The sequence below is a fragment of the Neurospora hispaniola genome (genome assembly GCF_033458365.1).
Source record: "Neurospora hispaniola strain FGSC 10403 chromosome Unknown B0T23scaffold_4, whole genome shotgun sequence".
Lineage (NCBI taxonomy): Eukaryota > Fungi > Ascomycota > Sordariomycetes > Sordariales > Sordariaceae > Neurospora > Neurospora hispaniola.
Window position 1 is genome coordinate 3586562 of NW_026944409.1, and position 22080 is coordinate 3608641.

General features: G+C 52.4%; 6 protein-coding genes across 6 annotated transcripts; 4 read left to right on the top strand and 2 right to left on the bottom strand.

Annotated features, from left to right (window-relative positions):
- Positions 1 to 904: 904 nt before the first annotated feature.
- On the top strand, positions 905 to 2698 carry B0T23DRAFT_338805 (putative branched-chain-amino-acid transaminase). The gene is made up of 2 exons (XM_062835850.1): positions 905 to 1436; positions 1503 to 2698. Exons 1-2 carry the CDS (start codon positions 1232 to 1234, stop codon positions 2513 to 2515), a joined length of 1218 nt encoding a protein of 405 aa, XP_062693346.1. The 5' UTR covers positions 905 to 1231; the 3' UTR covers positions 2516 to 2698.
- A 737-nt stretch (positions 2699 to 3435) lies between these two features.
- On the bottom strand, positions 3436 to 4278 carry B0T23DRAFT_152253 (NADH:ubiquinone oxidoreductase 11.6kD subunit). Its single transcript, XM_062832557.1, has 2 exons — positions 3946 to 4278; positions 3436 to 3646 (listed from the first exon to the last, which is right to left on the bottom strand). The coding sequence occupies exons 1-2, from the start codon at positions 4179 to 4181 to the stop codon at positions 3565 to 3567; spliced, it is 318 nt and encodes a 105-aa protein (XP_062693347.1). The 5' UTR covers positions 4182 to 4278; the 3' UTR covers positions 3436 to 3564.
- A 2328-nt stretch (positions 4279 to 6606) lies between these two features.
- B0T23DRAFT_317194 (uncharacterized protein) lies at positions 6607 to 7812 on the top strand (the record flags this gene model as incomplete). The annotated part of the gene is made up of 1 exon (XM_062834985.1): positions 6607 to 7812. One exon carries the CDS (start codon positions 6607 to 6609, stop codon positions 7810 to 7812), a length of 1206 nt encoding a protein of 401 aa, XP_062693348.1.
- A 1789-nt stretch (positions 7813 to 9601) lies between these two features.
- On the top strand, positions 9602 to 11271 carry B0T23DRAFT_358903 (uncharacterized protein; the record flags this gene model as incomplete). Its single annotated transcript, XM_062836211.1, has 2 exons — positions 9602 to 10317; positions 10437 to 11271. 2 exons carry the CDS (start codon positions 9602 to 9604, stop codon positions 11269 to 11271), a joined length of 1551 nt encoding a protein of 516 aa, XP_062693349.1.
- On the bottom strand, positions 11250 to 15860 carry B0T23DRAFT_338817 (Gryzun, putative trafficking through golgi-domain-containing protein). The gene is made up of 3 exons (XM_062835851.1): positions 15249 to 15860; positions 13621 to 15172; positions 11250 to 13569 (listed from the first exon to the last, which is right to left on the bottom strand). Exons 1-3 carry the CDS (start codon positions 15522 to 15524, stop codon positions 11420 to 11422), a joined length of 3978 nt encoding a protein of 1325 aa, XP_062693350.1. The 5' UTR covers positions 15525 to 15860; the 3' UTR covers positions 11250 to 11419.
- Positions 15861 to 16134: 274 nt separating this feature from the next.
- Positions 16135 to 21812, top strand: B0T23DRAFT_412862 (DNA replication factor Dna2-domain-containing protein; the record flags this gene model as incomplete). Its single annotated transcript, XM_062839497.1, has 5 exons — positions 16135 to 16489; positions 16547 to 17992; positions 18063 to 18158; positions 18219 to 20000; positions 20664 to 21812. The coding sequence occupies exons 1-5, from the start codon at positions 16442 to 16444 to the stop codon at positions 21810 to 21812; spliced, it is 4521 nt and encodes a 1506-aa protein (XP_062693351.1). The 5' UTR covers positions 16135 to 16441.
- Between the last annotated feature and the right edge of the window lie 268 nt (positions 21813 to 22080).

Here is a 22080-nt window from a genome sequence, read left to right on the forward strand (position 1 = left end):
GGTGGCTGTTTGGCTACTGGAGCTGAAACTTTCAATTAGGGTCGAAATTCCCGGTCACCGTTTCTCTGTATCCATTGGCGCGCGCGCAATGGGAAGATGAGGAAGAAAGGCAAAGGAAGAAGAAAAGGCAAAGGCGAAGAGTTATTGGATATGGAGATTCTCATTATCTAATTGACTGGACTTCCATTTACGGAGTGATGTGATTCGTACCTATAGCAGTTGATGGTTTACAGATCCCTCCACTAACAGATCAGATACCAAAGCAAATCCCAGCTGAACAATGTTGGAATAGTCGACCGCCAACCGATGTTGGTTGCTTCGAATAACAAGGAATGAAGGGTCCGGAAGACGGCACAGGGCAGTTCAAGTTGTTACAAGTTACGTTTCGGCGCAAGCTTGGCCTCCTTAGGTAGGTACAGCCCAGTGTAACTGCGCGTAAGGCCCAATCGCCAGTCGGGAGACAGTCCTGGTGTCACTCGGTGGTAAGGCTGAAGTCGATAAGAACGAAGGGAATGAATGATAAGATGACCTCAGGGGGGAAGCCTGGAAGACGGCGGCCATGACAGCGATGACGGGACAGCGGGCGGGGAGCTCGCTCTCACACCTCACGGGCAGTTCACGGCCTCGCGACTTTGAACCCCGAGGGCGGTGAAATATGTTAGGGAGCTACACCCCACCTGCTGCAATCAAGGGGGGCATTTTGCGGGGCGCAGCAGATGTGTTCTGGAACACGGTTAACACACCGAGTCGAGACCTCAAATGACTCCGTGGGCGACATGGTTAGCGGCGGCATGGGGCGGGCTTGTCGGGAACAGCATGATATTGGGGAGTCGTGATTGGGTCAATTGGCCCAAGTCACAGCTCCGATCGCCCTCCGATGGTCCCTTGTTCCCAACATTGCTGTCGTCCACTTTCGTCCACTTTGCGCCGTGCGCGGGAATCTAGGTTGGGCGGTCTGACTGACGGACTGACTCTTACGTACGAGCAGTGTGTAGTGTAAATAGATTGATATTACTGTCCAGTCCGTCCGTCCGTCCTCTGTCCTTCCTCTGATCCTCTGGTCCCGGGTCCGAGTCGAAGAAGTCATCACTGATCTCTTTGTCCTTTGTTTTTTTCTTTCTCTACCATATCCACTTTAGTCCTTTTTGTATTTAGACTAGACGATTTGTTATTTCCAGCCTTTGATACCCAAACCCAAACCAAAAACACCAAACACCACACATCACCAAAAATGTTCCGCACCTCCCTCCGCAGGGCTGCGGCCTTCCAGCCCGCGAGGCCATGCTTCGGTGCCTTTTCCGCCACTGCTGCCCGCCAGTACAGCGCTGCCGCTGGCACTGCCGACATCAACCCTTCCAAGCTCAAGGTCGAGAAGACCACCCAGCCCAAGGGCCTCTTGAAGCCCGAGGAGCTCGTCTTCGGTCGCAACTTCACTGGTACTGTCCAAAACCTCCCCCCAAAAAATGCGCAATCAGCTTTGACTAACTTTCGTGCCGCACCAGACCACATGCTCACCATCGAATGGACCAAGGAGAACGGCTGGAACGCCCCCGAGATCAAGCCCTACCAGAACCTCTCGCTCGACCCCGCCACCTGCGTCTTCCACTACGCCTTTGAGTGCTTCGAGGGCATGAAGGCCTACAAGGACAAGGCCGGCAAGATCCGCCTCTTCCGCCCCGACAAGAACATGGCGCGCTTCAACAAGTCGGCCGCCCGCATTGCTCTGCCCACCTTCGACTCGCCCGCCCTGATCGACCTGATCGCCAAGCTGGTCAAGCTCGACAGCCGCTTCATCCCCGAGCAGCGCGGCTACTCGCTGTACCTGCGCCCGACCATGATCGGCACCCAAAAGACGCTTGGCGTCGGCCCTCCCGGTTCCGCCCTGCTCTACGTCATCGCCTCCCCCGTCGGCCCTTACTACCCCACGGGCTTCAAGGCCGTCTCGCTCGAGGCGACCGACTACGCCGTGCGCGCCTGGCCCGGCGGTGTCGGCGACAAGAAGCTCGGCGCCAACTACGCCCCCTGCATCGTGCCCCAAGTCGAGGCTATGAGCCGCGGATTCCAGCAGAACCTGTGGCTGTTTGGCGAGGAGGAGTACGTCACCGAGGTCGGCACCATGAACTTCTTTGTGGCCATCAAGGACAAGCAGACGGGTCAGAAGACCCTGGTCACTGCTCCGCTTGACGGCACCATCCTCGAGGGCGTCACGCGTGATTCCGTCCTCGCGCTGGCTCGCGAGAAGCTGGCGCCTGAGGGCTGGAAGATCGAGGAGCGCAAGTTCACCATGAAGGAGCTTGCCGAGGCGGCGAACGAGGGCCGTCTGATCGAGGCTTTCGGCGCCGGTACTGCCGCTATTGTGAGCCCCGTCCGCTCCATCAGCTGGAAGGGTCAGCTCGTCAACTGCGGTCTTAAGCCCGAGGAGGAGAGCGGTGAGCTTACGATGCAGGTCAAGAACTGGATGGAGGCCAGGCAGTATGGTGATGAGGAGCATGAGTGGAGCTATGTTTGCGAGTAAATTTTTAGATACCTGAGCCAACTGGGTTACGATGGAAGACAAAAAATGATTTAAGCCAAAGATTTTTTCACGCAACAGTTAGATCCGGAAAGTTTTTCCTGTATATACTTTATGGGTTGTGACATGGGATTTGCGGTAGATGGATACTCAGCCAGTTCATGAAGAAGCCTGTTATTTCCATTCCACAAAGCTATTCCCGTGGTAACCCAACCTTGTGCTTGTACCGGTGATGCAAAAGTCGAGGTCCTCAGCATTTTGATCATTCTTGGGAGAGCTGCTCTGGCTGTAAAAGTTATGCCTCCGGCGGCCCCATCCGGGGAGGGGACCTCGCTTCGCTCGAGGTCGTCTTGAAACAATCACCATCACCAGTTCCACGTACTCACTTACCAGTTAAACTTTCATGAGGTCTGTAGTGGTGAAGAGGAGAACACGGCTTCAAATACTAATCCACCACCGTCTATCAAGAATAAATCCGCATCATCAGTCTATTCACCCAACAACCCCCTTTTAGTACAACAGAAAAGCAAACATAACATTACAAACCGACAAAGCAACCTACCACCCTGACGAAAGGGGCAACATGATATACAGTTGAGAAGGATAAGTTGGGTTGGGGAAGGGGATCTATGTTTCTTTCTCAAATGATCAATTCCATCGTTTAAGCAGTGCAGTGCAGCCCAGCCTAGCCCAGAAAGTGATACTCCGTTAAATATCCCCGTTTCCCGCTCTCCCTCGCTCAACTCGCACCATGTCTTCCCGAATCCCTTATGGCTTTCAACTCCCTCCCTCATTCATCCGTCTAGACTTGTGGTGGTGGTGGTGAAAAAAGGCCGTCCTGTGTAACCGGTCCCTACTTTCATTGTTTTTGTTGCTGACTGTTTTATCGATGTTGGTCTTGAGTGTTTCACGGCTCGACTCGACTATTTCCTAGTATCCCAAATTCTGAAAAAAATGTAATCGTTGGATTGGTGTTGTTGTTCTCCTTGATGTTTGTAGATGCTGACGAATAACCGCTTGATGGGCGCAGATACAACATGGCACTTTGACGTTTACTTCTCGGGATGAGGATCCTCGAGGATACCCTCGGCCTCTAGTCGGCGACGAGCCTCTTCGAGAGCCCACGTTTGGATGCTGTTGATGGGTAATGTTAGCATGTGTTGTTCAGACCACACAGCCAGACTTGTTTCCTAGCGCAAGCTCCCCCACCCCGAACCGAAGAGCTCATATGCTTTCGGTCCTCGAAACCCTCCTTCGCAGTCTTCGCAGTCACTGATATCCCCCTTCCCATCACTATTTCACGATCCCGTCCCGTCCCCTCCACATCCATCAACTCAATCCCACCTCTCTTCCTGCGTCCTCGCCTTTTCCTTTCCCAGCCCCCCAGGTCTACCGCAACAAGACGAAGCAAGCGAAGAATAAATGCAACTTACGAAGTATCAGGCTTGAAAGCATACGCAATCGTAGCGACAGCAAAGCTGCCGCAGAACCCATAAAAGAAGGGGATCTCCCATCCTTCCCTCTTGTACTCCTCGCCCGGCCTGACGCCAAAGAGCCAGCCGCTGGGGGGGTCGTAGTGCGGGGCACCGCCGCTGCGGACGGCGCGGGTGGTGCTGAATGCGCGCCGGGAAGCGAGGGCGCCAGCGCGAAGAATCGTGGGGGCTGGCATTTTGATTTTGTTGGGTTGTATAGTGTTGCGCAGTCGGCGAAGTGGGTTAGATCAGTGTCGCTGTTGAAGTTGGGAAAAGGAAGCGAATCCGCTCGAGGGGAGTAAGTTCGTTCTCTTTTAGTCGAAGTTGGATTGGAAAATTGGAGGTTAGGTTGTTGATGACAGGTACAACTGAACTGAACTGAACCCCTCGATTACTCAATTGACTGAGACTGGAACGGGGAATCCGGGGCACTGATGCAGATAGGTGGAGTGCCAGTTCTTGGGACAGAACGGGAGGCGGGAACTGCGAACGCTACAAGGGCGGATGGCAAAATCTCCACACTTTGGGTGTCCGCGTGCGTGATGATATGGGGCCGGGCAGAGCGGGCGGAGTTGCCTGATGATGATGGAGTTGCAAGGAGTGAGGCAGTTGTGGTGGTGGACTGTTGACTCTGTTGAGTGGTCGCAGTTTGCGACTGGGCAGCTGTCGTCGGCAGTTTGCGATCGATTGATTGGATGGAGAGTTGTGAATGAGCCTATGACTGGATGGCGCGGGCAATGCAGATTGGACGGGAATTGTGCACTCGCTGTCACGTGGAGGCAATTGGCCGATATCATCCGGTTCGCTTTGAGAGACCAGAGGCATGAGGGGTTAGGGTTGAGCGCAACTACCTAGCTCACCAGAAGTCTCCAACATCATGGCACCTTCCCTTCGGACACTCGATCACACTTTTTCAGGGAAAACTCTTCACATGTTGGAAACCAATGTAATTGGAGCTTGAGGTTCAATGCTTTCGACGGCGAGATTAAACGCAGGCTACTTTGCCCGATTTGCTGTGCGGCGCAGCGAAACACCATGCCATGAACACCTCAAAGTTCTTACTTAGCTTGACGCAGTTTCCCAAGCGGAGAGTCACGGAAATGGAGGATGGCGTGGATAGGCAGTTCCCACTACCTTCATGGGTACCTACTGACTGCAGTATAATGGTTTACGATGATCATATAAGACTCCTCATGGACGGGCATTACGTTCCCTTCTGTCTCAGCAAGTTTGGAACATCACTTCAAGTTGTACCTAGGTACTGTTCTTCCGAACACCCTTGGACTCCGAGGTTCTCACGGTTGATAACTACGAAGTGCGGCTTAGACACTGAGGTCAAGCACGCTATGGAGGATTGCCATGATCCCAGCTTTAACCTCCCCAAGTCTCCCCTCTACCGACACGAAAGCAGAGATCTACGTCGTGTACGAGCAATGCGAACTTCATCAATCAAGCTGTCCGCAACCAGAACCAGTCATGTTGCCGACAAGACCGGACGAAAACGATGACATCTACATTTTTGTTGGCGAGGCGTTTGCGACGGCATTATGGATGACGAGTTCATGAACAGGCAGGATAGTTCCAGGATTTCTTTATTGTGTGCAGTTAATGCTCTATGTGCGTGTGAACAAGGCGAGGAAGGAAAAGTCGGGGGCGAAGTCAGGTAACTTCCTTGCAACGCCTACGTCTTGCTGCATGTACTTGAGGGCCCATGTCCGAACCAAGGATGTACGCCTGGCACGCACCTGTCTCTCGGAGTTGACGAGCAGGAATCTAGCGATTGGACGCCATCACGAAGGGGAAGGAATCCGGCTGCCTGAGCAAGGAAGCAGTTCCCACGTTCCAGCGGGCTGGATGGTTCCTTCCCTTGGGAGCCTGGCTGGCCGCGAGAAGATGTGGTAACGATGGAACCCAGCCCTTCCAATTTTTTATTTTTTAAATTATTTTGGCCCCTCGCTCTTCTTCAGAATCAACTTGAAGCAAATCACCAATTTTCTATTTGGTTCAACTCGCAGTCTTCATGTGAGAAAACTTACAAACACTCGATCAGCTAAATATCTATCACAGGTCAGTAAGTACAATCAACACTCTGGAGTCTTGATGCCAACTCGAATAACGAAGGAATGGCACTTTTGACACTCTTCTTAACTCCTAGAACTCAACAACCTTATAGGTGCCTGCTTCAGGTTCAACGCGTTCAGTATTGTCACTGATCTGTTAGTGTGTCGGTGCGGTCGACTCCCGTTGATGCAACCTGCACCGGACTTGAGCATCCTACAGATGATTGTTATACCATTTAAGCAAATCGGACTTCGTGAAAAAGGCATTGTCTCTTGACTCTGCGATTCGGCCGTTTCGGTGACAACTGAAGCAGCTGCTGAGCTGTCAGCTTGATTGCAGTCCCCAAAGGCACCTTTACCTGCAGGATTCGGGCAGTTAGTTTGCATTGTCGGTTCCACGTTATCCAGCGCTATGTCTGCCAAACCTGATCACAGAGATTTGGAAGAGGTCGCATTGATCTCCCCTCATGATATAAAAACAGCTTTTCACCTGGCTTGTCCTCGATTTCTTCTCTTTCTTCAACCTCTATTTTACATCATTCGGTATTTATACTCATTCCAGATGTTCAACCGTCTACGCTTATGGGTGATAGGTCTGTTCAGTGACGGTGGTCAAGACAATAAGACGCCAAAGCCATTGTCTAGCAACCGTCTAGGCTTATGGGTAATAGGTCTGTTAGGTCTGTTCAGTGGCGGTGATCAAGACAACAAGAGGCCAAAGCCATCGTCTAGCAACCGGCAGCAATGTCTCATCTACAACAAAGTTTACCACGACAACACCCGATCTCCGTCCTTTCCTGTTGGATCTCTAAGACCTCATAGCCCCATCAAATATCAGTCACCCACATACCCCACGTCCCCTACATCTCACGAATGCTCCGCCGAATACTCCGAACTTTCTTTGTCTCCTCCCAAACTCGCCGAAACAGTGACAGACATTCACGCCCCAAATACAGAGCCCGATCCTCAATCCGTCTTCTCCAACTTCGAAGGCCGCAGCGATTGCCCAACACCCGGCATCACATACATCATCCTCCACCACCCTACCAGCCGCGGCCTGAGCATAATCAAGGGCGAACCGACTCTACATCGCGTCCCCGAGCCGAAACCCGGTATATCACACCCATTGCTGCTCGAAGGCAAGACCAACTGGCACTGGGAATGCGTGGAGGCAGACAACTGGCTTAGCTTCCGCAACGCCGCCACTGGGAGGTTTCTCGGCCACGACACTGACGGGAACGAAAATCCGAGATGGGGAAACATTCAATGCTTAAGCAGTCGGCCTGGGATATCAGAGAAGTTTGCCTTTTTGAGCTTGAAATCCGGGGATATAGCTTCAAGCGCGATGCTCTCAAAAGGGGAAGTGGATGGTTCTGAGGCCTTTGAACGAGTAGACGAAAACATAATCAAGGATGAAATTATAGTCAAAGAGTGCCGGACAGCAGAAGGAAATATTGAGGACCTTGGGGATGTTGGAAAGTGTGAGGTGGAGTCAGAGCCGCAGGTTCAGACAGTCGCACTGTATTCACTTCTTGTACAGCCGCGGAGGTTGACGCCGTCTGATCATCTTCATCGGAACACGGGTTGCCCATATCATGCGCCTCGATTCCGGAAGCTGGTCAAGGTACAGGTGAAGCCGGAGAGCCTTGCGGAGGGGTCGCAAGTACTTGTGGTTTGGGATGCTGATGAGGATGCGGGCACGGTTTGGAGGTTTGTGAAGGTCGTTCCGCCAGGGAAAGAATCAGTTGAGGAGGAGGTTATGGCTTGAACTAAAGGCATTTTTGGGGTGTTCTTAGAAAGTGTGTTGAACGTGTTCCTAGCCTTTGATTGATGGCATGGCATGGTTGATTTTCTTTACCCATCGAGTCAGATATTCGGAAGGCCGGCGTAACACTTGATGAAGGTCAATGAGATGCTTATGAGTTTGTCACAGGTTCTTGGAATGCATTCAGCGAACGAGGGGAGAAGTTACAAGGAGTTCTGCTCTTATAGAACAATTTTCGGTGCGTTTCGAAGCTTCTTCCTGTTGTTAGGCGTCCTGATTATTTCTTTATGGTGACAAAACAAAACTAGGCAAAAGATCACAAAGCAAATAATCCATTATGGTATTCCTTCTCCTCTGCCCCTCCCCCAGAAAGATGGTCAGCGTTATGATGGAGATCCAGAAAGATGCAAGAAGAAACTCGAAGAAACTAACAGAAGAAATAGCTGTGTCGCCCACAGCTGGAATCGAGTTGACGGCTTCATCATCACCAGTTATGCTTTCCAACTTCATAATCAATCAGTGTCTTGCGAAGTACGTATGACCGCTCTTTGTGGTGTTTGATAGCTTCTTGCGTCCTGCCAACACCTTCCGAGACACTCACGCCTTGTCATGTCGCGCTTTCCACTCATATATGGTTACGTTGCCACATGATTTTCGTAGAGAGAAGTCACTACCCAAGCAGAGGTTATGTTTGGATTTGGAAAGAGCACAGCCCACAATGGCATTTCCTAGAAGAAAAGAGCCATCGACCGGGTTGCACTCCTGAAGTGACATGTCTCCTTTCGACAAAATTTGTCTTCTCTGATCTTTCGACTCGTCCAGCAAAAAGCATTTTCCATAAATCGAAGACGAGGAACATCTAGTTTCCTTCCTTGTTACATCTGATCTCAGTTTCACAACCTCCACCCTCCAACGACGAGGCGGACCTGTTATATTTCCTCGCCAAACCTTACTCTTCCGCTACATACCATGTCATCGGGTACCCGTATTTCTCCAAAAGGTCTCCTCCATTCATGGGGCATTATGTTCAGCCACTTACCGACCAACATTAAGCACCAACGCTGCGGTGGTACCGGCACAAATGGCAGAGAGCAACCTGAAAATGAAGATCCGAGTTAAGTGCCTGCAGGATGCCTCAATTCAAAGCCTCGTTCTGCCTCGTACGTCCTGGTTGTTGCACAAGAGAGAGTCTAGACTTCTAGTGTCTCAAACTCGGTCCTGGGAGGTTGGTACGACCTAAAGACACCCATTGATGACTTGTCTTCTACTCTGTATTCTTCCCCCCCCCCCCCCCCCCCCTTCTTTTTTCTTCTTTCCTATCGTGACCACAACACTTCATGTTCAATCCATCTCTGATCATTAAATCTTCTCAACTTGAACCCGGACTCACCTACCATTTTCCATCATTGCGTACAGCCATGGAGATGATCTACCGCTCATATCCGATGTGCATTTACTCTACAATCTCTTTTCGTGGCTTTGGTCTGATCTTGATCACCTCCCTTCTTTTCTCGTGTGTTTTCGGACAGGAGCAGCAGTATCTGGATGATCCACCTGCCAACAGATTTCTTCGTCGAAGCTATGCACGAGGTAGGTGATCAATTCCCATCATATTCGCCCTGACAAATATAGTGTGGTATGTATTGTTGCTAACCTCTGTACTAATTCTTAAGCAACGGTACTGGGAAACTATGTTTATATCGACGGAGGCGAGATAAGCCAGTTGGTAAATGGCGAGGAACAACCTGGCCACGTCCCCGCCGATCCCTGTAACTCGACTCTCTCCATCGACATGTCACGATCATGGACCGCATCGACGGTCGAGATCAAGGCGACTCCCAAAAAGGGACCAGTAGCGCTTTCCGACCAGGCAATCTGGAACGACCCCAGTGGCGACGCCTTCTACATCTATGGAGGACGAGCGCCGTACATGATCAACATGAACAATATCACAAAGGACGGGATCTGGAAGTTTTGGGTCGACGGCACAGGTGGCGGCACTTGGTCGTTGGAACGGCCTTCAAACCCAGACGTTCTAAAGAAGCTCAACTTGACCCACAAAGCAGCATTCGCAGCCACCCACGATTCTTCCGGCGGCGGTGTAGCTTTTGTAATAGGCGGCATGACATCAATCGAGATAGACCCGGACTCCAACAATACCTCCCCCGTCACGGATCCCCAGCACTGGTATCGCACCCCGATTCCAGGTATGGTTTCTTACGACATGAAGAGCAGAACCTTTTCAAGGACCGACACCAGCGTGGTGATGCCCCCGCTTGGTACGCTGATTGATGGTCGCGCGCATTTTGTCCCTCAGTTTGGCTCCAATGGCTTGATGCTGGTCTTGGGAGGAAAGATCGGTGGAGGAATTCTGGATTTCAACAATATCACTTTTTATGATCCTAAGACTGGGCAGTGGGGATGGCAGAATACGGTGGGATATGCGCCGACGGAGAGGGAGACTTTTTGTATGGTGGGTGTTGCCAGTCCGGCTGGAACCTATGAACTGTAAGTGAAAACACCAAAAATATCCCATTTCTGTTTAATGTCAAGCTTGCCATTCGGAATATCTGTCCCTCTGAGCCTTCGACCCTAAACTAACTTACTGTCGACTCTACTCCACGTAGTTTCATCTACGGCGGAGCGAACCAGGCCTTCACGGAATTCTATGACGACATCTACATCCTAAGCCTCCCAGGCTTCGTCTGGCTCAAAACAGATGCACATTCAGTCGAGCCACGCAACAACCAGAATTGCGTCGTAGTAGGGAAGCGCCAAATGCTGGTGGTAGGCGGCCACGGTCAGAACAAGTCCCTTTGGGACAAAGATCCTTTACCCCAGGGCCTCGGCATCTTTGACTTGACTGATCTCGTCTGGAGCAAGGATGGAAACTACGATGCCGACGCAGAGGACTACAGGACCCCCAAGTTTGTGGAGGAATGGTATCAAGATAAGAATCTGTCTGCGCTATCGTGGTCGTCTGATGAGGTGAAGAGGATGTTCCTGAAGAACCCCATTTCGTTTAACGCGACGACCTCGGGAACGGCCCCGACTTCCATTGCTACTTCCGCCACTGGCCCAGACTCGGGTCAGCAGTCGTCTGTTAACAAAGCCGGACCGATTGCGGGGGGAGTGGTGGGCGGTGCCGTTATTCTGTGTATACTATCTGGGTTGGCTTATTGCCTTTGGCGGAAGAGATCGAAGCCCTCACCATCCGACGAAGAGCTTGAACCTGGTCAGAGTAATGGTAACGCACTGAAGCATTCCCCTTCCCTCGAACTCAAAGGAGAGCTTCCTACAGAAGGCCCGGCAACGGAGATGTACACCCCGCCAGATGAATTGGCATGTGGAGGAGGTATCAATGAGCGCTGGGAGCTCGACGCATCGAGTCCACCCCGAGAGCTAGATACCTCACATGGGGCCTGTGAGCTTGGTACGGAGGACAGAGAGGTCACTCGTTGAGTTGTTAACTATGAGCCCGTTGGATAGGACGGATATCATGCGCAAGTCTATTACTTGTACAGGTTTTCGCTCATACTTACCCTAGATTTAATCGCCGAAGACTTGCTTTTCTCTCCCTTACGAATTGATCCTTAAAACACCACATTATCTACACATCACCATCATCAGGTCCCCCACCAGTAGGTACCCAAACCAAGAACCCTCCATCCTTCGCATCCACCCTCACCCCCTCAGACGCAGGAATCACCCTCAACACCTTCTGGAAGTACTTATCTCTCACAGTCAAGCCCGGCTTGATCCAGTATCCCTGTTCACCTGCCTTGTCCTTTTTCTTCTTTTCCTCCCTCTCTTCCGTCTCGCCCGATCCAGGTCCCAGGCTAGTAGGCAAAAGCCTATACTCCACTTCCCTTCTACTGACAGGCAACACGGGCACCGCCGACAATTTGGGGCCCGAGAAGGCGAATTCACTCGAGGTATCCATCGATACACCAAACGTCAAGAAGTGGTTGGAGGCGTTTTCGATGATTACCCTTAAAAGGATCAGGGGAGTAAAAGAGTCTGGGTTATAGGTGTCGAGGTAGGTGACGTGGGCGAGCACGCGAGGCTCGATGCCGAAGAGGGAGAAGCGTGGGCAGGGGAGGGTGGTGGTGTTTATTACTGTTTCTTCTTCTTCAGTATCTTTTGGAGATGGAGATGGAGATGGAGATGTTGGAAGCCGTTTCCATCGGATGACCATGGCCAAGTCCAGTGGTGCCGGACCACGATCGTCGAGACTGAATTTTTGCGCGACGATATCGAACGAGGTGGTTTCGATGGTGTGCGGTTTCATTAGGTGGCCACCACCCTTTTCGACGGCGGGAAGGATTGAGTCGTCGTCGTGGTGGCGGGTGATGAGGCAGGTCATTGGCTCAGGAGAGCTCGTCTGGCTGGGCTGTGACTGTGGCTGGCGGAGGACTTTGACGTCTACGTCAACGACCTTGAGATCTTCGGAGGCGAAGGAGGCATAGCGGGTGAGGAGAGACCAAGATTGGTGGAGGCCTTTGTAGGGCACTACTGCGTCGTTGTCCTCCTCTTCTGCTTGAGATGGGAGGGAAAGAGGTTGGATGTTTTCGGCGTCGAAAAAGGAAGGCCAGGGGTCGGGGTGGACGCGCGGGAGGAGCTCGTAGTTGGCTTCGAAGGGGTTGAGCACGTTGAGTTGGAAGATGGCGGTTTGGGTGATGGTGGTGCCGGGATTGGTGGACAGGTGGTAGACTACGCGCAGAGTCAACTCGTAGCGGCTGGGTCGCTCGATGGGTGGGAAATGCAGGCGGACGGTGGTGGTGGTGCTTGGCTGGATGTCGCCGAGGAAGTAAGAGGAGACCTTGGATTCGCGACCGGAGGAGCTGCTTGTCGACGATTTCTTCTTGTTCACCTCCTCCTCTTCTTTTGTTTGTTGTTCTTCTGAGACGACTTCCACTGTGAAAGATGGGGCCGTCAATGACGCTTCATCCTCGTCGCAGAATAAGAGCGCATCGAACTTGGAAGGAGCCTCGACGTCTTCGGCGTTGTAGATGTCAAAGTCGAGTGTTATCGCCTCGTTGGTGTAGTACTGTTCCTTGATCTCGCTCTTGATCTCCATCTTGGGAGGCCTTGGAAGGATTCGGAGAGACAGAGGGCTGAACGGCCGGGTGATGCGCTTCCTGGTTGAGGGGGTGGGATACCAAATGTGGGTCATGTTGGGCATATCCCGGAGTTTGAGAGACTGGTGGAGGTCAAAGGACTCGGTCTCTAGTGACGCGGTGAGCGAAAGAGTGGTTACTTCGCCTTGTTCGCGGAGTGGTATGTCCATAACGAGGACGAGAGTATGACCAGGTGAGAGAGTCAGGTCGGTGGTGCCTTGCAATTTAGTTACTCTCTCATCATCCTCAGCCGAGTCTTCTGTCGTTGGCTCTCTATCGCTAGGGGTGATATCCTCAAGGGGTACCGGACATAAAACAATGTTACCATGCTTTTGTCGCTTGCTGCCTTCTTCTTCTTGTACTTGATGTCTTAGTACGAGAGTGTTGATGCTGCCATTGAACTTGACCTCGATCCTGCTGAATGGTACGGGAGCGGATTCGACATGGGCATTGGAACGGAGGCACAGTTGGGCACGGGTGGTCTGGCCTGCTTTCCCTTCCTCGTCTCTGAAGACAAAGGTAGCTGAAATAGGCGGGATGATCTGGCCATCTGCGATATTGACAAGAGGCTTGGGATCCGGCGTTATTGGTTGTAGGGACTTTGTGATGTCATATTGCCAGTTTTTGCGTTTCGTGAAGCCTATATTCTACCATCAGCAGACGAAGTCACTAAGAACTCTTGGAATCTTACCTCGGTCCAGCAATTCCCAGTCAATGGTAACGACATCACCAAGACCACCAGTCTTCGAAGCGGCTGCCCTTAGAGCCCAGCCAACTTCCTCGGCCAATGCTGGCCAGCGTTCCTTCCTGAACGGCATGTTTTGCCAGATAGGCCGAAGCAACTCGACAACCTTGGCCCATTCCTGCCTAAGACTCAGTTCCCTGGCTAACTCTAGAGACAACTCAGCAGCCAGCCGTGCTTGATCCCGCTGCAAAAACTCGTGAAGTGCTCGTGATAGGCAGTCGATGATCATGCCGTTATGATCCACCCCTTTATAGGTCATGTGCTCCAGCGGAAACTCCTCGTGGGGTTCTGGACACATGAAGGTGTCATATATGAAGCCCCTGCTCGCAAGGTGAGAGGCCGGAGAAGAGCCTGGTGGTCTCCTATCGTCTTCAGGCATCGCACGAGCCCGGGCTCTCCGGGCATACAAGTGCCTGGAAGCCAGACGATACCAATAACCTGTATGGTGAAGGAACTCCCAGGGTTGTAGTCGTTCCCCCATAATGTTCTTTTCTGGGTTGAGGTAGAGTCGCATCTCAGCAGGATCAAGCTCTGGGATGCCTGCCTTTTCCATCAAGTTCGCCATGACGATTGCCCAACGTGCTTGCCAGGCCTCCCACCCATAGTTGCTGGTGCCTCTTCCAAGGCGCTCGACAAGATCCGCCATCCTTTCGCGGTGAAATTGCCACCTGCGAACGGCCGCGCTGTTCTGAGCGCCCCATAACAAGCAGCGAATGGAGCGGATGGCTATCACGTCAGCAAGAAGCCGCGCCTCGTTCCAGCGAGGACTCCAACTTGGTATTAGTTCGACAACCTCGGAGCTTAGCAGGTTCTCGTATGCTTGTTCGTAGGAACGCAGAGCATTCTCCATTTCCAGGCGGAATTCGGCCAGTACAGCTGACTTGAAGTCATAACGGACATTCCATCCTGCCAGCGAAAGCGTTTGGGAAGTGCCTGTTGTTGGTGGCACGGTTGGCGGCGGAGCAACTCCCCTTCCTCTCTTCTTTCGGGAATGTCTACCCAGTTCTTTGTAATACTCCATCGAAGCGCCGTATAATGTGATCAACATGTTCTCAGCCATGCGCGCAAGATCTTCGTGGTTCTCGTTGGGGGGCATGAGGAAGACCGACTTGGGGTCAAGCGCACAGCCCCTGCGAATAATCTCGATGCGATCTTGGAGGTAGTCGGTGTGGTCGCCAGAAGGGTCGGACAGAAATACAATAGCGAGCTTGATCTTGTGGCCTGATTGGATGAGCAGGTTCCTCAACTTGTTCACGTCGGACTTGATGTGGTTATCGCTTAGGGTGGACTGATTTGGATCGGAGACGAGATTATAGAAGCAGAGCACGACACTGGGGATCAGTTCCTGGTGTTTCAGCGTCCATTGCGCATCGATCAGGCCGTCGGGGTACAGAGGGGATATCGGAGTCAGAGGCGAGAAGGGTGAATGGAGGATGGCACCCGGAGGTGCTTCTATCCCTTCGGGCAAGCGGGCGCGGCGAGGAGGCAGCAGGAAGGACTGAAGAGAATAACGTAGGTTAGAGCTGATGTAAGGTATAGATAGTTTAGATATCATACGGCTAGAGAGTGCTCACCCTCTCTGCTGACTTGACCCGGAACCGGTAGCGGAGCTGGTGCTCGTATGCGATGCATGGTAGGTTCGAGGCATCCCGCTCTTGGATGTAGTGTAGTAGAGCTTGTGCGGGAGGAAGGTCGAGAGTAGGAAGATCGGATCGGACCTCGATGGCCTGGTCCTTGAGAGTCTTGCCCAATTCGGGGTTGTGGGCTGAGTTGGAGTTGGGAGGAGAGACGCCGAGGGTGAGGAGGAAGGGGATGTTGTGATCCAAGCTGCCGCGCGGATAGTCGTCCATGGTTGCTACCTGTGTATTGAGTACTGTGTATATAGAGTTGACCCGACAAGTGTGTTGGTTATAGTCGGTTCATAGTCTCGTCGTCGTCGTCGTCGTCTTCTTCTTTTACTGATGTGCGTCTAGCGCTGTAACTCCGTAGATCGGATCGGCTGCCCACGTCTCGTCTCGCGAATCGTTGGTACGTCCGAAGTCGTCAAGTAAAGTCCGTTGGCGCCCACTTACATCCGCCCCTTGTTCTCAGTAGATGTAGGTAGGTAGATGGCCTCGGCGGTGAAGCTCCGTCTAGGTAGGCAAGGGAAGTTGAAGGAAGGGGAGTTAGGTGAAGAGAGGATTCGGAAGCCGCCGAAGTGATGGACGTGTGAAGTTGGACGTTCCACCGATGGAGCTCCCGCTGATGCGACGCTGTAACACAGGCGGCTGATCCGCTAGACGTCAGCGGTCCAACCGCCGCCCATGTGCCTACAGGGGTACCAAAGTGTGGGGCTTATCTTATCGGCACAGCGGTACCTGCTGAGAGCTCCAGGCACCCCCTTGCTAACAATTAATTGTACACTACTTTTGGAGGGGAGGTTTCGCGTTGATTGATTGACTGTTTGGCAGAACCGGGCATGCAGCGCAGCAGGAAACGCGCGACTGTCATCCGCGTTCTCAAAGACTCAACTTCTTCTTCCCACTTCACCTCGACCACCACCACCACCCAGCCCAGGTCCCAGACTCCGGATTCTCAAGCCATGGGCCTGCGATCCACATAACCTCGCTTTCTGATTTCTGCCTTGACCATCACCACTTTGCTCCGTCTTTTGGACTTTTTGGGTCATTCAGCAGCACATCCACCCATTGGCTCCCAGCGCCGTCGCCATTGAATTTGTTTTTGTTTACTTTATCCTCATTTTGGTCCAAGGCGCCTCCACAATACAATGCCTCTCAAAAAGTCTTACTCGGACGCCTATGCCCAGCCTCCCAAGGTCCGTCACAAATGGCCTTTCCTTAATGATAGGTCTTTACTAACATGACAATGGCAGCGCGGAGGATGGCAGAGGACAAGAAGCAATCCCCCCAACAAAGGACCTCTACAATCGCTAGCCCCCGTCTCGGAATCTTCCAAGAACAAGCTCCAGGCCTTCCGATCCGACGACACATCTTCCAAACCACCACCAAAGCCTGCAAAGCCCGTAAAGGCCGCCATCGACGACGAACTGCAAAAAGAAAACATCAACACCACCAAGTCGATCCCCAGGAAGAGGCCATTACCAGACTCCAACGACGAGTCATCCAGCGACGCCAAAACTCCCGCAGATCGCCATTCATGGAAAGACCTGTTTGGTGTACCTGAAGTCATCACCGAAGAGGAAGATGGAGAAAAGTCGCCCGGTGATAGGGTCGACTGGAGGTCCGGAGTGCCCTTACAACTACCCGCTTCGCCAATGATCCCCAAGAATGGCAGGAGACGTGCGAAAAGCTCCTCGCCTGCTTCATCACCGGCTGCCAAGTTGACTACTCCCCATGTCGCCCTCAAGAGGTTTGCCGGCGCCTCCAAGACACCCCATGCAGATCCTGCCTCGGACTTGTGGAGCCGTTTCTCTTCTAATGGAAATGAGACGAGTCCCTCAAACCACAAGAACCCCCTCTTTGCCCAGCTTATGGCATCGTCCTCACCTCGCCCGCAATCAAGCGATCGATCGCTGAGAAAGTCCGTCAGTTGCGGTTCCGCTTGGCCCAAGCGGCGCCGTACCCTTTGTCCTGATGAGCAAGATAGGATCGTTTCCCAGGATACTCCCAGAAAGAAGAAGTCGAGCCTGCTGTCAGAACTACTACAATCCGTTGATGGAGAGATGGACAGCTCGAAAAAGCCAAACAGTGCTCCAGCACAGCAGAAAAAGTCACCCTCTCCCAAGAAGAAGTCGCCAGCAAAAAGAAAGACAACCCCCCAAACCGTGCCTGACCAAAACTCCTCTCCCTCCCGGAAAAAGGCCGAGCGGCAAACCACCGAAACTGACGCCTCAAAGCAATCCGAAAAGGCATCTTCGGACTACGGTGATGACGACTTTGACTTTGACGAGAGCACTCTCCTCGAACTGGACGCTAGTATCCTTGGTCAAGGTGACGGTAGCACTCTCATAGCAAGTGACGCTGTCTCGCCAGCTCCACGCGAATCGTCAAAGACCCTTGTCGATAATGACGAATTTGGTGATCTCGATGACGATATCTTTGATGGGGTAGAAGACCTGGTGGCTCAAGTTGAGTCTGCAACACAGAAACCTGCCCAGCGGTTGTCACCTAGAAAGAGACCGTCCCCCAAAAAGAGGCTATCGCCTAGGAAGAAGCAGTCACCCAAGAAATTGCCCCAACAGGTTGCGGGCGATGAAGATGACGAGTTTGGTGATGATTTCGGTAATGATTTTGACTTTGACGCGGTCGAAATGGCTGCGACACAACGTGCCAGCCATGCGCAAGATGTTTCCTCACATGTATGTTTATGAAAGTGAGCTTGTCGATCCGAAAGAGATGGAAGTGCGTATGCTAAGACATCTATATTAGCCTAGTCAAAAGCCTAGAGCCATACAGAGGTATCTGGTAACCAATGTTCTCGAGAGCTCCTACACGGATGACCGTGGTCGTGAATCCCCTGAGAAGGTAAAGTCTCCTCTTCGGCCGTATGTGTATGTCTCCCCTACTAATATTGTCCGTTCTTAGATCCTCATCGTACAGGCTGATAGAACCAACTCTGTGCGAACGATCCATCTTCGAGGCGACTGGTTTGAAACCCCCGCGAGCGTCAGCGCATACGTCCACATTATCGGCCAGTTCGAAGACCAGGGAAAATGTGTCGTCGACAACAACCAGAACATGCTGATCCTGCACCCAGATCAGCTCATCTCATCCACTGTCGTTGCCGACTCATTCAGCTGCATGCGGCGTGCGGTCTTGCAGGACAGAGTCAAAGCCACCAGTGACTTGTCACCCGCGCTTGTCTACGGTACTATTCTGCACGAGATTTTCCAGGAAGCTTTGGTAGCCAATAAATGGGATCCGGCATTCCTCACAAACGTCATCAACAAGACTCTTGAGAAGCATCTTGAGGACCTGTACATCCTCAAGGTCGGCATGGACGATGCAAAGAGTCATGTACAATCCAAGATGCCTGAAGTCCGTTCTTGGGCTCAGCTGTTCGTAACTTCCCAGCCAAAGCCTGATGCGATCGTCCAAGGTCGGAACGGTGACAAGGCTACCATGTGTGTCAGCAAGCTTCTGGATGTCGAGGAACATGTCTGGTCACCCATGTATGGTCTCAAGGGCAACATTGATGCCACCGTCCAGGTCACCATGCGCGACCCCCCAGCAAGGGGCTCAAGCTCAAAGGCGCCAACGACCAAGACCTTGACCGTCCCCTTCGAGGTCAAGACCGGCAAGAATGTCAACAGCAATCATCAGGCGCAAACAGCACTCTACAATTTGCTGCTCTCGGATCGCTACGACATTGAGATTGTCTACGGTATCCTCTACTACATGGAGACATCGCAGACGTTGCGCATTCCCGCCGTTAGGCATGAGATCCGCCACATGATCATGCAGCGCAACCAGCTGGCTGGCCACATCCGTGAGCGGAGTGTCCAACTGCCCCCTATGAAGAAGAACAAGAACGCGTGCGGCAGATGCTATGCTCAGACGACCTGTTTCATCTATCACAAACTTGCTGATGACGGAGATGGGGAGACGAGCGCAATGAACGAGAAGTTTGATGAAGTAGTCCACCATCTCAGCCCTACCCACAAGGAGTTTTTCTTGAAATGGGAAGAACTTCTAACCAAGGAGGAAAAGGAAAGCCAAAAGCTTCGCCGAGAGCTGTGGACCATGATCAGCACAGAGCGCGAGAAGGTTGGACGTTGCTTCGCCAATGTCATCATTGAGGAGGGCTCAGCATACGAGAATCACCAACAGATGGGCAAGACCAACCGGTTCGCCTACACCTTTATCAAGGAAAAGCCTGTCCCCGGCTTTTCGTTTCTGGACTCGCAACTTACTGTGGGTGAGCCCATTGTCATTTCTGATGAACAAGGTCACTTTGCACTTGCGCTAGGCTATGTCACCTCAGTCAGAAAGACTCGCATCGCTGTTGCCGTGGACAGAAGACTGCACAATGCGCGCGTCCGGCAGCCTGGCTTCGACGAGGCCGATAATCAGGTCTTTGCCAGCATCATGCAGGTTACTGGCTCTGGTGATAACGCCCCAGAAGACCTTGAAGCCGGCCCGGTCCGCTACCGTCTAGACAAAGATGAGTTCAGCAATGGCATGGCAACAGTACGCAACAATCTTGTTCAGATCATGGCCGATGGAGTGTTTGGATCTAGGCAGATCAGGAGATTGGTTGTTGACCTTGACGCCCCCCGCTTTAAGGCTGTACCAACGCAGTACGTGCTTCCTTCTACCGCGTCGGGCCAAGGTCTGAATGTCGATCAGAAGGCGGCTGTTGAGAAGGTCATGTCTGCTCAGGACTATGCCCTTGTGCTTGGTATGCCTGGTACGGGCAAGACGACCACCATTGCGCACATCATCCGTGCCTTGGTTGCACAGAAGAAAACGGTCTTGCTAACTTCCTACACCCATACCGCCGTGGACAACATCTTGTTGAAGCTCAAGGATGACGGGATCCCGATTCTTCGTCTCGGTCCTCCCGTCAAGGTCCACCCTGAGGTTCCTTCGTTCGCCACCCTCGCCGGCGTGCCAAAGACTTCTTTTTCGGAGATCCACGAGGCCTGGAACGACACCCCGATTGTGGCGACGACTTGCTTGGGTATCAACCACCCTGTCTTCGCCGAGCGCATCTTCGACTACTGCATAGTCGACGAGGCTTCCCAGATCACGCTTCCTATCTGTCTTGGTCCCATCCGCATGGCACGCAAGTTTGTTCTAGTCGGTGACCATAACCAGCTCCCCCCTCTCGTACAAAACGAGGAAGCTCGCCTCGGCGGTCTCGACGTGAGCTTATTCAAGCTTCTCTCCAAGAAACATCCCCAAAGTGTGGTCAATCTCGAACACCAGTACCGCATGTGCGAAGATATCATGACCCTTTCCAACACGCTCATCTACAATGGCCGGCTAAAATGCGGCACCGAAGCGTTACGCACTACATCCCTCGAGATTCCCGACATGGACGCTCTAGCAACCAAGCACTTTGATGCCGATTCTTTCCTCGCCTACTCCCAGCAACACCCGCTTAAAGAAGGAGATAAACTCTCTTTCTGCCCCTCTCCCACCCTCACTACCTGCTGGCTCCGTGATCTCCTCGACCCCTCCGCACGCGTCCGCTTCATCAACACCGACTCCCTCCTTCCCCACTCACGCGAAGAGAAATCCACTCGCGGTCAGCGCATCGTCAACCCGCTTGAGTCCCGCATCGTCTGCCAACTAGTCGACTCGCTCCTCACTGTCGGCGTGCCCGCTTCCGAAATTGGCGTGATGACGCATTACCGCTCGCAACTGGCTTTGCTTAAGCACAATATGAAAAATACCCTAGGCGGTAGCGCAGGAGCCATAAGAGCGGGCGTCAAAGTGGCGGCCGAGGAAATCGAGATGCATACCGCTGATCGCTTCCAAGGAAGAGATAAGAGCGTCGTGGTGTTATCCCTGGTGCGAAGTAACGAGGGGTGTAGTATCGGCGAACTACTGAAAGATTGGAGGAGGATCAACGTGGCGTTTACAAGGGCGAAGACAAAGCTGCTTGTTGTTGGTAGCCGTGAAACTTTGCGAGGGGCGTCTTCCTCGGTGGCTGGGTCTCCTTCAGCAATCGCTAGTCCCGAGCTGGGAGAAACCGGTGATGATCAGGGAGAAGGGCAAGGAGAACCAGAAGGAGGCGAAATGCTCGCCCGCTTTGTGCGCATGATGGAAGATCGCCACTGGGTGTATGAGCTGCGTCCTGGTGCTTTGGAGGGACATAAGTTTGCGGATGCGAATGCTGCTTCCACGGCTGCTGATGCTCTCAGCCCTAGGAAACCTAACCCTATCTTCAAGCCGGTTTCGCCTAGGAAGGGTTCGGCGTTATCACCATCTAAGAAGGCGAATGCGAAGCTTGCCGGGAAGGGATATAAGGTGCAGAGCAAGCTGCAGTTTGGGACGCCAAGTCAAGGGAAAGAAAATGTCGGGAGCCAACCCCTGAAGAGCCCGAAGAAGGGCATTATTGGTGGAGGGAAACATAACCCCAAGCGCATTGGAATCAGTGAGCGCGCGATCATGAAGGGGAGGCCGATTATGAGGGATATCATGAATGAGATTACTGATGGGAGGTTTTGAGCGGTTGCTCCTTTGAAGTATTGGTTAGGGCATCGGCTGAGCGGTTTCCATTACAGTTGGACTTGTTAGTTTTTGAGGATTCCTGGTATGGCTGTTGTTGGTGGAAGAAGAAAGTATATTCAGGGTTCTTGGGCACCATGGAAAAGTTAGCGGCATCTCCTTTGGCAAACTTGGTCTTTCTTATTAGGATAGGATAGCGTTACCTGGTATTGGGATCCTGAGTGGTATTTGGTATTATGCCCATTTCTAGAATAGTACCTACGATTGA